The following is a 16,861-nucleotide window of genomic DNA, read 5'->3' on the forward strand; positions in this document are numbered from 1 at the left end:
AGGTTTATTGTTGGTGTTTTGCTTCAGCAACAAAATTACACGATTGAATTTTCATCTCAACAAGAAAACACTGTCCTTGAAAACATAAAAAATGGGGAAATTAGGAGCTAAGTGCGGTTTATGCTTCTGCAAGACTAAATGCCGTAACTCATTTATACTTGTGCGCTCGTCAGTCTGACTCGCTCTGAAATAACTCCACCCAAACTCCAGTCGGTGCTGTGTCTTTTTTGCCAGTCGGGTTCATTTTTGTTTCCACTTCCTGCTTCACTTTCAACCATGCAACTGAAACTTTTGTTGGAAGTACAAATGCTTGTATCTCCGAACCTCCTCAGTTAACCTTTCCTCAATATGTTGCATCTTTATTGATCCAAAACAATCAATTAGAAAATGGAGAAGCAGCCGGAAATACTAAAGTGGAAACAAGCTACTACCAAATGGACCAATCACTTTTGGTCTGCGTCGCGTAGTTCCATTCATGAGGAGGTGCACGTCAGGGGTCTGCTTAGGGTCTGGGCTGTCAAATTAACGCAGAAGCATAAACCGCGCATTAGACAAGAACACACAACTCCAAATTAAAGGCGATGGTGCTGCATGTCTGCTAACAAGTTAGCCATAAGAACTTTAAGAGGGAACAGTATTACTGACTTTGCAGTTTGTCCTGTTGCCCCCAAGCGGTCAAACTATACAAGTCGTCGTGGCAACCGCAGGAAGCAATTGACTATGCATACCTTGCAATGGAATAACATGGCTCTCTGACTGTGTAATGGCTTGCTGATTTGGTCATATGGGTGACGTATTTTGTATGTGTACACGTAGAAAAACTTTGTCCCATTCCCTGCCCCGAAGACGTCCGGCAAGTCCCAGGATTCTTATCCAACATGCCTCCCCAGAAGATGACAGGTACCCTTTCGTGGAGCCCCAGCTGCTTCCGCTTGGAGCTTGACTTGTGCCTCTAAATCTGATGCCACAACGACCCATACCCTAAAGATTTTCTGTTGAGTTTTTAACACCAAAGCAGAATTTTAGGTATTTTTTGTATATTTTTTTCTATTTTTTTTTCATTCTCAGAAAAAAACATTCCCAGTTGGGTCTTATTAGGTTCAGGCAGATGTCAAGCTCTTCCTCCTCATATTTGCACTAATCTCTTTGCTGAGTTCTGATGTTGATGTGATAGCTGGGAGTGAATTTTCAGTTTAAACTCTTCCAAATCTCCCTATTCTGCTAACAGTGGAGTGAGTGGCTTTATCTTGTATCACAGAAAACAAATTCAGTTTAATGTTTGTTGTTTTTTGCAAGAGAGTTTTGCATAGACATTTTGAGATGTAGGCATATTCGCACCATTGAATATTTTCAAGATGGATGTAGCATCAAGACTTGAACAGGTGGGAAACGATCAGCCTGGCTTAGTCCAAATTTCCATTTTTTTAAATATAGAAAGATATTATCTGTTAATTAGTGAGTCTTATAGATGCTGATGGGCAGATTGTGTTTGCCAGGCTATCTGTTTCCTCTCACTGCAAGGCTGTGCTAACATCTTGGCATAGCTAAGTGAAAACTGCTCTAAACTGAAATTAGAGAAGCTGCACTGTTTGTGCATTTGACCAGATACGAGATAAAACCACGAGCAATTCCTGGATCTTTTCTCCCCCCCCCCCAACTTAGCTTCCTCCTGTGAACTGTGTGGTAGTAGATGAGCTGAACACAGTGAGAGTGAACACAATGTAGAACTTGACGTAGCCAAGTTCTGTTTTGTTTCGTAATTTGTCACTCCCATTGTGTGAAGGGTTGCTCAGTATTGCTTTTTTCCCCCCTCGAGCAGAGTCGTAGCGGCAGTGTTTGGTTGTGATTGTCGTCGCCGTGGTTCTGTTCTGTTGACTCTCTATCCTTCCTTCCTTCCTTGCGCAAATCTTCAGTGCCAGGTTCTTGTGCTCTGTTGAACTGAAGGTAGTTTGTTCTGGCTATGGTGTGAAAACTCCTTCCCCTGCTGCGTTTGCTTCCCGCAGTCCTTCCCGAGTATTCTTTTTGTTCGGGGAATTTACATCCGCAGCTTCTGTGTGCTCGCCCCCTCTTCTCTCAGTCTTTGAGAAGCCTCTCTCCCTCTCTCCTTTTCAAGGCTTAGTGCTCGGCAATGACTTAGACTTCATAATATCCATAATTCATTTCATAAGTGGTGTGACTGTGTGTGTGTCTGTGTGTGTGTGTGTGTGTGTGTGTGTGTGTGTGTGTGTGTGTGTTGCTGTGCTCGTATCATCCTTGTCATCCTCATGTCCGTGAATGGAGAATATGGATGCTGCTTCCTTCTCAAGAGAGTTTAATTCACCTCAGTACAAAGATGAGGTACACACACACATCTATGCACACACACACACACAGTTACAGATGAAGCATGAGTGTGTGACATCCTCACTCCTCTCATTGTCATACCATCCATCACGGCATGCCTCCTATTTCCTGTTTTCCACATCATAAACTTATAAGGCCAATGACGGGCTCTTCTAAATCTAAATGATTTATCCTCCATCCTCTCATCCACCCATACATCCATCTTTTTTTTGTTCTGTTCTGTTCTGTTCTGTATTGTCCCCTTTGCTCATCCACCATTCTTTAGGCAGCCTCGGACCCTGGAAATACCTGAATGTCACACTCTTGGCAGGAAGCTCTCTGACAGTAGCAGGTAAGACATGTACTGTTGACTCAGCACATGTCAAACAGGATTATTTACAGGCAGACCTTGAGGGCTTTTTTAAAAAGAAAATCACTCACCCAGTTTGGAAGAAGACATTTTTTAGTAGTACAATGATGGTGGATAGCATCCCTGTGAATAAGACAAAGATTTTACGACAGCATGTACTTTAAGGTTTGAAGTGGCTGGCAATATATGTTATAAAAATATAGTTAAAGAACACACTAGTATGTGCAGTGGCTCAGAACCTTAAAGACGAACCCTTGCAAACCTGATTTTAATTTGCAAAATACCACAGAGCAACACCTCTGATATGTTTCTGATCATTGGCCGGCCGGCATTTTCCGCCTTGGCTTTCAATGACCTCCAACTTTATTCAAAACACCTCTTAATACGATCGTTATGATGCCACTGCTGTACAAACCATCAACATCATACGTATATGCAATAAAACAGGACGTTGCATTGTAGACGGGTATCTCATATAGCTAGATGAATGTCATTTCCAAAGCAAGAAACTCACCCACATACGTCAAATCCAACAGAAGCAACAATGTCGGCCCAATAAAATGACAAAAATATACTTAAAAGATGTAAATATAATTCATTTTACTCACCAGAACTTAAGAAACTATTTAGACTTCTCCTCGGAGCCTGTCAGCCAAGGGTAGCGCTCATAGTTGCTGACCTGAAAGTGCTGAACACATCCTTTCCCTGGCTGGGTCAGGCTAGCTAGCTCCAGGGTTGGGCAGCCTTTCCTCATAATATCCAGTTTTTCCTTCAAAGTCTGCTGTAAAAATGTCTAAGAAGATCTGCAACCTCTCCACCTGCCACCATTGTGGGTTCAACAAATAGCTATCAAAATGTTAATGGTGACAATTTGGTTGTGCAGAAAACGCTGACGCTGCTGTAGGCCACAGAGAAGGCCTAGGAATACAAACTTGAAATGTGATTGGTTAAAGGAACAGCGTCATTACAATGTGTTTCAAGCTTCAGCCGCCTGCAGTTTTAATTGTGAAGGCCCAGGCAGAATTCTTTGACAACATATGATGGTTAAAATATGATTTTATAAAAGCTCTAACGCAAAAATTACACTGCCAGAAGCACCGCAGCTGAGAGACAGACAAGCCATAACATGAAAAGCATAGACTGTTGGGAATAATTTTGCAGTTGCAGATCAGCAGTCTTAGATTTAATGTAGCACAAACCGTGGTCAGGTAGTGTGTATTTTACTGTATGTATGGTTACAATTGAACAAATGAACTGATTTAAAAGATTTAAAAACCTGACATCTCCTTTGGCATTATTATTTATTTATTTATTTATTTATTTATATTCTGCTTTTTTTTTTTTTCCCTTCCTTCCATATTTTTGTTCTCAACCCCATATTTTCAACCCCATTTATTTCTTTATCCTGCATGCTGCTGCTGCTGCTTCTTACACAATCTAACTGGGTTCGTATCGTGTGATTGTGCGCACTTGTGTGTGTGTTTGTACGTGCACCAGATTCAAGCCCACCTCCATCTTAAGGGGCTCCAGAGGAAAGAAGGCCCCTCTGCAGCCCCTTGGTAAGGGGATTCCTCCCCTTTTACACTGATCCTCATTCGTTTACTGTAGAGACTGTGGTGGAGAGGATAAGGACAGGTCTGCCCCCCTCAGTCCTACATACCTTTATCAGTGCAGTATGTGTATGATTGTGTTTCTGTGGAAGATCTTTGCTGCGACAGATGCTGCTGCCGCTGTTCAGTGTTTGTGTGTTTTATTGTGTATGTGTTGTATGGACATGTGCTGTGTCCGTTTCTGAGTGGATGGAAATGCTTTAGTTAGTGTTAAATACATGCATACATTTACGTAAGGGTAAGGGGGTAATGTTTTTAGCTAATTAATAAAATCTGATAATAGTTACAGGATTCAATGGAAGATTCACACTTATAAACATTACATACAATGAGAAACTCTATAGTTTTTAGAGAAGGAAAACAAATTGATCTTACATTAATGAAACTGATGAACTTGAACATGAAGGCTTTTGTGAACGGTCCCCGTCCTTGGGTCTTTTTGTGAGAACGGATGCGAGTGAATGAACATCAGCAGATTTGCTGGGATTTATACGCTCCGAGGCTTTCACCTTCTCCCTCTGTCGTTTCACCCTAAACCTTGATTTGCTGCTCTTTTCTGGCGCCGGGATCCCTCACTGTCAACCCCCCCTGAACAAGCTTCACTTTGCTTCACTTTGTGACTATGACACCGCCGCTGATGTTTCGCCAACTGTTGCTGTTCTGTCGTTTCCAAAATCGATGCTTTCCCTCGAGCTCCTTCTGTCACTTTCTTTATTTTATTTTGTAATGTTGCTCAGATTAGTAACATGAAATAATAATAGGTCGTCTGTTATGAGAAGTTTTTCCCTGCTTGTATATTCAGATTTTTTTACATTCTCTTCTTCGTGTGTTTAAATAATAATGTGTGAACTGGAGTGAATGACTTGCAGTGTCCCTGGACATCAAATATAAAGTTTCTCTCCTTTTCATTTCCATTCTTTTCATCCTTGTTTCTACCCACTCTTGGCCTCTCTCTCATGTCACTCTCACTTCCGTCTGCTTTACTCTCATCTCATTCTGTGTTAGGGGCCACCTCCAAGGCGGTGCGTCTCTGTCTTCCTCGGTGACGTCCTCATCGGGCCGCAAAGTGAGGCAGCTCCCACAGCTTCCCCCCAAGAGCAGCACCGTAGAACAAGGTATGAGTATGAAGAATAGTCCGACCGTCCACTGTCGAAATATTCTGCTGCGCCCCAGATGATGTCGGAGTTTATTTGCTCACAGAGGAACTCAGATCAGATCTTTAGAGCTGGCTGCAGACACGTTTATTAACTCCAGGTCTGAACACAGGCACTAAAAGCTGGACACTTGAGATCGGTTTGCCCAGGTCGGATGTTAATGTGAGGTCTGAACGGGGCCGGAGAGTCACTGTAACCGTTCATTTACATTTATTGATCCTGCTCATGGCTGAACTGCTAACAGTCGGAAATATCCACGGCATCATAAAGCATCATATATCTGTCTATTACCGCTTATCCTCTACAGACACAAAACACACACAGGCACAGGGAGAACATGCAACATCTGCACAGAAAGACCCCAACCAGCCCTTTTTGCTAATTCATCATGTGTTTTGCCAGTTTGGACTATAAAGAATAGAGAAAATGCAAATGAATGCCTAATAAATAGGTAAATGTACATTATCGGTGCAATATCTTTCTCTCAATGAGCTGTGTGTGAGGGGTGATTAGTAAGTTCAGCCATCACAGACTGCTTTATGTTTTCTTCCTGTTTTCTTCCCAATTCATCGATGTGACGTAATTTTTTTGCACCGTACGAGGTAAATTTTTATTTCACCATCGGATTACGTTGGAGTTTATATATCAACTTTCTTCGTGTTTGTGTCGCGCAGCCCTGGTAGCAGAGGAGCGGATACGTGAGCTCCAGATAAGGGTTCATTCCAACCGGGTGTCAGCCGCCACCACCTCCAGCCAACAGGACCTGGACCGAGCGCTCAAGAGCAAACGGGAGGTGGGGAAACAACTTTTTTTAATTTTGTTTTTCTTTGGCTTCATTCAGCCTGACAGTTCACTTTAAAATAAACTCATCAGGAGAGTGGAGGGAGACAATAAAGATTCCCGCCAGAGAGCGTGAGCCGTGATGCGGCTGAAGTGCACCGCGGCCAAGTGCACCGGCTTGCTCCAGAAACTAATAAAATATGTTACAGTAATGGCGAAGACCACTCAATAGAATGAATCGGTTCCAAGTGGGCAGTCGCTCAAAATATCACCTTAAACTTAAAATACAGACGTATATATAATCCACTCTGGCTGCTTTTCTATCTCTAACTGACAGTTTAAAGGTGATATTGTGACTCGCAAAACGTGTAAATGCCAGCAGCTTTACATTTTATCTTGTTGTGTTTTTGTAGTTTGACACTGTCCTCTGTTTGGCTAAATGTGAAATGATATAAATCTGACAGTACTGATGATCAGCACAATCTGGCTAAAACGGGCCTGTCAGCTAAATCTGTGACAGGGAATAAAATGTGTATGAAGTAATAACAAAAAACAAAATGTAAGTGAGGATGTAAAATAATGTTACTGCAGAGAGCCTGATAAAGGACGTTAAACTGGATGTTAATAGTAAGAACAGTTAACGTTTCTCTACACTAGTACTTGATATATTCAAATATTTTATTTCAAGGTGAAAAAGTGCTTGAACGTGGTGGTTGTGATAATGTACACCGATCAGCCACAACATTATGACCACTTACAGGAGAAGTAAATAACATTTAAACCATCTTGTGTCAGTTCAGTGTTCTGCTGGGAAACTTCTGGACCTGGCATTCATTGGTGTGGATGTTACTTAGACATGTAGCACCCACCTAGACCAGACCAGGCACCCCCACCCCATAGCAATGACACTCCTTGATGGCAGCAGCCATCCCCAGCAGGATGCAGCCTGACACAGACACACACACAAAAACACTTTAGGAACAACTAAAAAAAAGGAAAAACATGAAGAACAGCACAAGGTGTTGACCTGGCCTCCAGATTCACTAGATCCCAAACTGATCAAGTATCTGTGGGATGATCCACAGAGGCCCCTCCCCTCAAAGGCCCCCCCACTAACAACATTGTGTTGCCAGACTCCACAGGACACCCTCAGAAGGCCCATGTCCATTCTCTGATGAGTCACCACAAGGGAGACCTGCACAATATTAGGAAGGTGGTCATAATGTTATGCCTGATCGGTATATATTGCTGTACTTGTAGCAATTACTTATGAATGGATCTATAGTTGCCATAGCCCAGAGGGACTGACAGGATCAGATCAGAATCTAAATGACTTGAACAACTTTCTTTACATTACGTTTCATCTGTTAATGTAAAAATGATCGATTCAGTCTCACAGCCTTTCACTCTCTGTCTGCTAACAACCTTTTGTCTGCAGCACTATAAGGACCACAGGAGGAGTAGTGAAAATGTTTCCCATAAGTCCTCAGACAGTGATGTCAGCGACGTGTCAGCCATCTCTCGAACCAGCAGTGCCTCACGCATCAGTAGCACCAGCTACATGTCCATCCAGTCAGAGAGACCCCGGGGACGCTTCAGGTACACATACACACACACACACACACACACACACATGCTGACTTTTAACTTTCTGTCTCATGCTAATCATTTAACGTGAAATGAACTGGGCCGATGCTGTGCACTGTGACGATCAGCCGAGCCATCCGCGTGTCCGGCCGCAACATGATGAAGAGCACCAGCGTGAGCGGGGAGATCTACGGCATGGAGCACGCGGACGGCAGCCAATCAGACACGGCGCTCGGGAGCCTGGGGAGCGGGATCAAGAAGCGGCGCTCGAGCCTGAGCCAACGTGTCGTCGCCATCCTGCCGTCCAGACGGAGCCGGAGCACCTCGCAGCTCAGCCAGACAGGTCAGAGGGCAGACCGGCAGACGGCCCGAGAGGTCATCGTGCACACTCACAGTCAAAGGAGGAAACGCAAGCAGGACAATCATATAAACAAAGACAGACACGCAAATAAATCTATATTTCCTTTCTATATTGAAGTTCAGTCCATCAGTGTAATTACATTAAATGCATATCATTGCAGAGAAGACTGGCAGCCTCTAAGGGCAAGTAGTCTGTTTTATATTGTGTAGTAAATCGTTTAGTCTTTGTCTTTGGCAGATGATGGACAAAGTAAACCAGTGCAGTGTTGGTCATTAAAGCAGAAATGACAAGCTTTGCTGGAAAGGTATATTAAAAGGGTGTGGGTGGCTTTTAAGCATCATCTAATTGCCAGGCTAAATAAAGCAGTGTTCTACTGCCCTCTCTGGTTCAACAGTAGCTACGGTGATCAGACGTGGGCTGTGTTGTATGTGTAACTATAACCAGACAGATCTATTCTAGATCATCACATCAAGGTAAGAAGGTCAGCACTGAGAGCTGGTGTTACATTATAACACTACTAGTCAATTTATCAAATGAATCATTTTATATTATACACCAATCAGCCACAACATTAAAACCACTGACAGGAGTAAAGTAAATAACACTGACCATCTCGTGATAATTCAGTGTTCTGATGGGAAACTTCTGGACCTGGCATTCATTGGTGTGGATGTTACTTAGACATATAGCACCCACCTAGACCAGACCAGGCACCCCCACCCCATAGCAATGACACTCCTTTTTTCAGAAATAACTTGAAGATTTTCATCTTTTTAGGGGGTTATCACGCACACATGCACTCACACATTCACAAAGTCCTGCAGAATCTTTCAATAAGTGCATAGTTTAACAGCGTATCCAGCGCGCTGCTGCTGCTGATGTTGTTGTTGTTATTGTTGTTTATTGGCTTTGTTGTTGTTGTGTGTGTTATTTCAGAGGCGGCGGGTAAGGCGGCGGAAAGACAGAAAGGTAAAGCAAAAAGGCAGGAAGTCAGACACTGTAGGGAACATTACAGGACACCACAGGGAGAGAGTTCAGCGGTGACATGTAGACCACACACAGTGTAATATATTACTTAGGGGGTGTGTGATAATCATACAACCATGCGTATATCATGCTTTAGAATGTTAAGTGCTGAATACATGTACAGATGCAGACAAAATAGACCAAACTCAGGCAGAGTGTTAGACCCAGAAAGAACAATCCCGAGTGCAAGAGTAGTTTTGTTTAGAAGATAAATGTTCCTAGCTCTCCGTAAGCCCTTCCTGAACTGTCTCCGGCACGCTTCCTTACTCCACCCTCCTCTTCCTCCAGTATGTTCAAAGGCTGGTTCAGCTCTAGAGAAAAGCCCGACTGGATTGATTCTTAAATATATTATATAGTTTGGTTTTGCTGGCACGCATGGCTTACGGCAGATAATTGTGGATACAGATGTGAGAATTTGGCTAAATCTAATGGAGCAGCGGCTTTTAAAATGAGCTGAACCCTTCCTTTACAGTTGAACGTTCACTGTTTGATTTCTTCAACCCTCTGAGTTTTACCTTTGCAACCCTGCTAAACATTCAAGGTGTCATTGGACATTTTTTTTTATTTGTATCCAGATCTTCCTGCAGTGACCTCATCACCTTAAAGAACATGTTTCTTCCAATTTCAAAAGATCATAGATGTGATTATCTTAAAATAAAATGTGCACACAGTTGTACAGCAGTGTAGTTTATTTAGTGTTTTCATTTCACACGTTGGTGAGGTCACCATGGATGTTTTTTGCATGGGATGTCCTGCACAGAGATAAACCTCAGCCTATAGTTATCAGGCTTTTCAAAATGGCTACCTTGGATTTATACAAGTGGAAATGCTCAACCTGTGAAAATATTTACCTGGTAATTTATTTTTATTGTGCTCAAATACACGTCTGATTTGAGTTTTGGGTAGGTATGACAAGAGATGCCTGATAACTGAGAAAGAGCCTTGGTTAAAACGAGACATTGGCGCCAGGTTTATAAGCTAAACATAATTTTTCTGTGTTTGCCGCAGAGGCGCCAACGGGAAAGAAGGCGGGTAAGGCCGGCAGCAGCACCATCCAGAGGAGCGTGGAGACCGGCATGGCGGTGGAGTATCCCCGAGGAGGAACGGCCATGAACCGGCAGGCCAGCAGAGAATCGACCGATGGCAGCATGAACAGCTACAGCTCTGAGGGGAAGTACGTACACGCTACGTACGTGTGGTTTATACCTTTGCGTCAATTTGACGCCGTAGCTACAGTATTGTTTTGGATCAAAAAAGATGGAACACATTGAGAAAAGGTTAACTCAGGAGGTTTGGAGATACAAACATAAATGGCAAGTATAAATGGCTTGCACCGGCGTAGGCTACATACGTAGCTTATGGCATCCATGTCTAGCTGTACTTTAAATGAGCCTTAAAGATCAAGCAAAAAGCTCCGAGATGTTTCTGATGGTAAATGTCCGTTCTCATAGTCAGTTTGTTGAAATCGGGAGAACCTGGAAGGTGTAAAGACCTAAACAACCTACAGGACTTAAAGGATCTGCTCCTGATGTATTGGTGTTAGATACTACAGGCACCTTAAAGATCCAAGAAGAAACATATCCTATGCGCGATAATTTAGGTCATTTTCTCAAAATGGACATGGTCCAGAAAACCTTCAACCTACCTGATTGTTTTACAGTACTATTAATCACATGATGATTAAACTATGTTGTGGCACAGTGTACATGTCCCTGCACCATAAGGTCAGTGAGTAACAAGTGTTTGTTTGTCTCAGTCTGATCTTCTCAGGAATGCGATTAGGTGCCGACAGTCAGTTCAGTGACTTCCTGGACGGATTAGGTCCCGGTCAGCTGGTGGGCCGGCAAACACTGGCAACACCTGCGATGGGTGAGTGACAGCTCCATCAGACAACATTTCTATTTGTAGTGCAGAAAAGAAACTACACATATCAGGTTCTGCTGTCGTGAACGTTAAATGTGTTTGCACATACCACCCGTACCATTACAGGTGATGTTCAGATTGGTTTGATGGATAAGAAAGGCCAGCTGGAGGTGGAGGTGATCAGGGCACGTGGCCTTACCCCTAAACCAGGCTCCAAATCCCTCCCAGGTAACAGACTCCAACTTTAGACCAAACACTCGCAGTAAAATTCACCCTAAAGCCGTTAGATCCTGCCTCTTCTTCTTCCTGCTTACTCCCTCTTAACTTTATCCTCAGCTCCCTACGTGAAGGTGTACCTGCTGGATAACGGAACATGTAAAGCCAAAAAGAAAACCAAGATTGCACGTAAGACGCTGGAGCCGCTCTACCAGCAGCACCTGCTCTTTGATGAAAGTCCCCAGGGCAAGGTGCTTCAGGTAATGACCAACAATTTTTTTTAATCACTCACTGATGGGCATGAGTATGCCCATTAAAGGATGTAAATGAAGGATAAACAAAATTGCTTTTGATTATTGGAATAAAGAATAGTGTCCTCAATGCATCTCGGGTGTGTTCACACCTGTATTTAAAGCTGCCCACTTGTGATCGGATCACCCAGGAGTCATGTTAATACCAGGTCTGAACAGGGACATAGTTAGCTTGCACTACAAGAGACTAGAATTAAAAGCTGCGAGAGCCTGTAATTCTTCTAATGAAATTATTGGTTCCTGGAAGAACAATCTGAAGCTGAGTCCCAGAGACATGGAGAACTAAACTATTTTTGTTTTTCAAATTACATCCCTAATTTCACTAGAGTTACCTGAAACTTCACTTAATGGAATTTCATTAGACTTGTCTCCATTTACACAAACTGAGACTTCTCTTACATGTTTTAGTTGACTTGAAACTAGACCTTGAGACCTGACCTGAAGGTTTTTTTTGGATGACTTAAGACTTGATTTGCCATTTTTGCTTCTGTGTTTCTTGAACTTGCATATTACATGCATATAATGACTAGTATATTTCTTAAATGGTCTGAGACTTGATTTAGACAATCTGGTCTGCAATCAGTGAATGAGTTTTTCAAACTTAAGAGCGTTTTCCTATTGGTTTCCCTGGGAAAAGATCCAAGCAAATTAACTGCATCACTAAAAGTCATGTGAAAACATTCACCCCACTTATTTTTCCGATAAGCCTGAATCAAGAGCAAGAAAATAAGCAAAAGGAGAAAGTTCTGTGTTCTGGACCGGTGCATGTATCTGTAAGGGAACCATTGCTATGTAAATTAACATGGAGACCAAACTGTGCAGTCAAATGAGTATGGTTTGATTGAAATGGTCTAAATGCCGCAGGTGTAAAACACTAACCCTAAAACGGGTTGTGATTGTCTGAATGTGTTTCTCTTCCCAGTTTAACACTCACTAATTCACCTCATCTACCATTCACTCCTCTAGGTAATAGTATGGGGCGACTACGGACGATTGGACCACAAATGTTTCATGGGTGTAGCACAGATCCTATTGGAGGACCTGGACCTCTCGAGCACGGTAATCGGCTGGTACAAACTGTTCCCGCCGTCGTCGCTGGTGGACCCTACATTAGCTCCGCTCACGCGGCTGGCGTCTCAGACGTCACTGGACAGCTCAGGACCGCCGCCCGGTGTTCGGTCCTAGTGACCGGATGGGGACCGCCTACTCCCGCCCCCCTCCAATGCCCCTTAAACGACAAAATAAATAAATGGACCACAGCTACTGGACCACAACTGAGCAGAGGGCGAGGACACGCCCACCGAGGACGACAACAGGAAGCCCTCGGTCAACCAATGAAAAGCCAGAGACGGAGAGACAGGGAATGAGAGAGAGAAAGAGAGAGAGGGAGAGACAGAACTAGCCAATCAAAGCTTAGCTGGAGTCTGACAATCACGTCTCACACCTTCCCCCTTCCTACTCCTTACACTTTGTTGTTTTCAGAGCTTTAATTTCTTTTTCTCCTCTGGGCTGCAGCAGTGAGAGGTTTCCGTCCAACATTCTTCAGTTTCTTTATTCTTTTTTTTTTGTGCAGCCCCTATCACGACCTCAGATCGAAGCGGTGGAGTCCTCTATCTAATAGTCCTCCAGCCAGCCAATCAGAGTAGAGCTTACTGTTAGGCCACAGGGAAACGTGGTGTCAACAATGTGTGGGGAGTAAGTAGCAAACTGTTGCAGCCTCATGCAGCTATCTAGAGGTCGGCTGTCGTCTCTGCAGGTGTTACCGTGCTTACAGTGTCTTAGCCGAGCACGAGGGGCAGTGGTGTGGCACAGTTCGGTAACCTTTGAGGAAAAAAAGGGAGCCTGCACATGCACGTGCACATTCTTAGCCTTGTTGTGAGATGTACAAGAAGCACAAGGAAAGCTTGGCTCCTTCATTCGGATAGAGGCAAAAACTTTTCTGTGTCTGAAGAAGAAAGAAAACAGAGGCCAAATTAATTATTACCTGCTTTGATTTTTCATTTGGTATCATTTTATTTGTCTTTGTTTGACCTAGAGCTCAGAATGGTACCACAAGGTGCAGACTCCCTCTGTGTACGTTTGGTTTTCGAGCGGCGGTGTGCCACAGGCCTACCATAAAATAAAAGGCCCGGTCGCATTTGCTCGAAGACCCTGTCACCTCCCGCCCCCCCAGCCCCCAAAAACCCGTCTCCTCCGCCTTCCCGACCCCTCAGACTCCCCCCCACATCCCCCCGTAGGAGGGAGCAGCATGACTCGGGGACGCCCTGCCCCCGGCCCCAAGCTGCATGCACGTTTCTTTCGTTTCCGTTCGTTTGTTCTTTTCGTTCCGTTCTCTACTCTTTATTTTTTTCTTTTTCCTCTTTTGTAAAATCGAAAGACGAGACAAATTAAACGAACAATTCTCAAAAAAACAAAAACCAGAAAAAAAGACTAGACTGTGTGTGTGTTAGTTCCACATACTTTTAGGCCAGCTTGTATGTTGCATGTTCTTGTACAGTTTGCTCGTACTGAATATGAATACAAACCGAGAAAAGTCAAGCCATCCCCGCCCCCCTAGCCGGAGCGGACCAATAAAGAGGGGGGGAATCAACTCCACCCAGGCCACGCCTACCACTCTGGGTCTAAATATCCATATTAGGAAGTCTCCTAAAAAAAATTGTCTTTGTTTAAGTTTTTTCTTTGAACCCTTTGGAAACCAGTGCTGTTCTGTAGTACTGAGTATACTCGAGCCCCCAGCGTATCTGAGGATGTAGGCATCTAAACTGTAGTTTAAGACAGCTGGGGCGAGAGACAGAGATAGAGAATGTGTGTATAACAGCTAAATGTATATGAAGTATCATTATGAGTTTGACAGAAATTATAAAAGATATAGATCTATGAATATAAAAAGAGTATCCGACTGTACGCCCGTCACACACACATGCACACCTTGTACATACGAATCAGGATGAGCGGCTTGAACTTAAGTTATGAACAAACAAAACATCGCTGACACACGACATTCCTGGTCTCGTTGAGGGAAACTCACCTTTAGTGCTCGGGCCGTTGAGCGGCATCGAGCCACGAGGGGCGCTAGCAGGCCTTTATTTTTGTCCCAGTTGCAGAAAATATAAGCAGAACAAATCGGAAATAAAGTTTTACGTTCACGCCCTTAAATCTCCTCTTTCCCACGTTTACGTTGGTTTGGACTGGACTTCTAAAGCCAATGAGAAATCTGATTTTGCAGACATATTTTGCAGTTTTTGTTTCTTTTTTTTTTTGTATTTTTGTTGAAACCCTTTGGCGGTACGGCCGACTGCCCTTTCCTTTGTCAGTATTACTCCAGGAATACTGATTGTTTACAGCCCATGGCTCCCCACTCCCAAACCACAATTCTCGATGAAAGATGAAGTATTCACTGCAACAGTTCTTGTTTGTATAACAGATGTGGCTCTACTGATGTGTATGTTTTATATTCAAGAGTTCATTTTTATTATTTACAAATAAAAGACTGTGTGGAAGAAGATCTTGGCTTTTTCGAACCGAGTGGTCTCAAGTTATTCTGAAGCCCGTGACTTCGGAGACATTTTTTTTTTAACACAGACAAACAAATTTTGAGCCTTTATGTTTTTATCGTGGTTATACATACATTTTGTCATTATATAAAGATATTTCATATTTCAGCTTTCTCCTGCATCCACTGACTTCAAGACAGAACACAAAGAGAGGTGGTGCAGTGGAAAGGTTTGTAATGACTCCTGTGTTGTTGAAGCTTACGTACAAAATGGTTTAGTCCAATCATTCAAGACGCTTTACAGCAGAGGTGCCCAATCCTTTTTCACTGAGGGCCATATACGGAAACATAAACGCAGTGATGAGCCACTCAGGTGAGGTGTATCTGCGAATAAATGTAGATAAATGATGCTTGATATATCACGATGGGCAATGCAATCGACGAGTCTGGCACAACTGTGTTTCTAGACATGCTAATGTTGCTTGCCTTTTTCTCTTCCAGGAACATTAATCCTGCAACTTTAGTGACGCACTCTTGTTGTCCAACAGGCATCACATGTCCGTCAATAAGATGAGGACCTCAGAATTGGTTATTGTGGCATTTTCCTTGTGCTTTGTTAGCTTGAAATAAAAACAGTTTTGCAGCTTCAGGCTAGCTGCCATTAGCTGAACTCTCTGCTCTCGTTCTACACCAGTGTAGGGCTGACGTTTGGTTTGATAGTGTCGCAGTATATTCTACTCTTTCTTCACAGCAACGGATCCATTTCATCAAACAGACACACTTGCCTCGTTTTCTGTGAAGATATTTTCTCCATCCACTTGCCATCTTGCAGAGTCCAGATCCAGAGCCGCCTGATGTTGTGCAATGAAATCACATAGTTCCTCTTCTTCTTCTTTTCAGACTATGCTGCAAGTTTTAACAACGTTATAGAAAGTGAGCAGAAATAATTTAGCACCACATTGTCTCGCTGTGAGTCCTCCCTGTTAGTTTTAGTTCCAGTTTAGATTTGAACTGTTGTGGTTCTAATCCCGGGACAATACTGACACCTCGTGGCGAGACTCGGAACGACTTGTCAGGCCAAGAAACCTGATCCTCAGTGTAATATAACAATAAAGCGTCTTAGCCAAAACATTAGTACACCAGTGAAAATTCATCCTACTATAACAGTCCTGCATTAAATCTGTTCTCCATGACTGCTCTGATGTTGAATGAAACAGAAAGGAAAGGTGGTAATTCAATGGGAAGATCATTTTGGAGGATGTAGTTTGTGGTGCTGTTACACTGGAGTGAAGTGTTTCTGTTATTTAGCCAAACCCACTGACCAAAATTGGGGTTGTCAAAATAACAGAAACGTGTGTCAACAATTCACCAGTACTACAAACCACAGCCTGAATCCACAGCTGTCTGAACTGCTCACGTCACCTCAGGAAGGCCAAAAATATACTGAAGGACTCATCGCACCCTGGTCACAAAGTCTGATGGCAGACGATACAGGTCGATAAAAACTGGAGCTAACGAAAGTGAAAATCGTCTCTATACGACAGCTATTATTGTATTAAAGGCTGCTAAAGCATAATTCATTCATATTCCTTAAGGGATTGCGCAATAAATACGGAATGTCGATGTGTTTGTCTTTCATGTCTTAGCATATATTTTATTACATTTAACTTTTGCACTGAACGGACTGCACTTAATTTTGTTGTACATGTTTCAATAACATCAAAGATGTTCTATTCTATCAATTATATAATAGACTATAGACTGTAGA

The 16,861-nt window shown here is 43.1% G+C and overlaps 1 protein-coding gene across 3 annotated transcripts in view; it reads left to right on the plus strand.

The window, feature by feature from the left end:
• rims1a (regulating synaptic membrane exocytosis 1a) overlaps positions 1-13,793 on the plus strand; it is a gene marked incomplete at its 5' end in the record, with an annotated part of 87,545 nt that extends 73,752 nt beyond the window's left edge. For 2 of the 3 annotated variants that reach the window (XM_084561805.1, XM_084561806.1), the window contains 13 exons: positions 817-900; positions 2,281-2,337; positions 2,609-2,674; positions 5,308-5,417; positions 6,131-6,249; positions 7,675-7,835; positions 7,952-8,166; positions 9,121-9,153; positions 10,219-10,384; positions 10,967-11,079; positions 11,200-11,301; positions 11,410-11,549; positions 12,567-13,793. In XM_084561805.1, coding sequence (XP_084417931.1) covers positions 817-900; positions 2,281-2,337; positions 2,609-2,674; positions 5,308-5,417; positions 6,131-6,249; positions 7,675-7,835; positions 7,952-8,166; positions 9,121-9,153; positions 10,219-10,384; positions 10,967-11,079; positions 11,200-11,301; positions 11,410-11,549; positions 12,567-12,785 — 1,585 coding nt within the window. In that variant the 3' untranslated portion in view covers positions 12,786-13,793. The remainder of the gene's footprint in view (positions 1-816; positions 901-2,280; positions 2,338-2,608; positions 2,675-5,307; positions 5,418-6,130; positions 6,250-7,674; positions 7,836-7,951; positions 8,167-9,120; positions 9,154-10,218; positions 10,385-10,966; positions 11,080-11,199; positions 11,302-11,409; positions 11,550-12,566) is intronic. The other variant, XM_084561807.1, reaches the window with a different exon arrangement.
• Positions 13,794-16,861: the final 3,068 nt, after the last annotated feature.

Source organism: Chelon labrosus, assembly GCF_963514085.1.
Source record: "Chelon labrosus genome assembly, chromosome: 15".
In the NCBI taxonomy this organism is placed as follows: domain Eukaryota; kingdom Metazoa; phylum Chordata; class Actinopteri; order Mugiliformes; family Mugilidae; genus Chelon; species Chelon labrosus.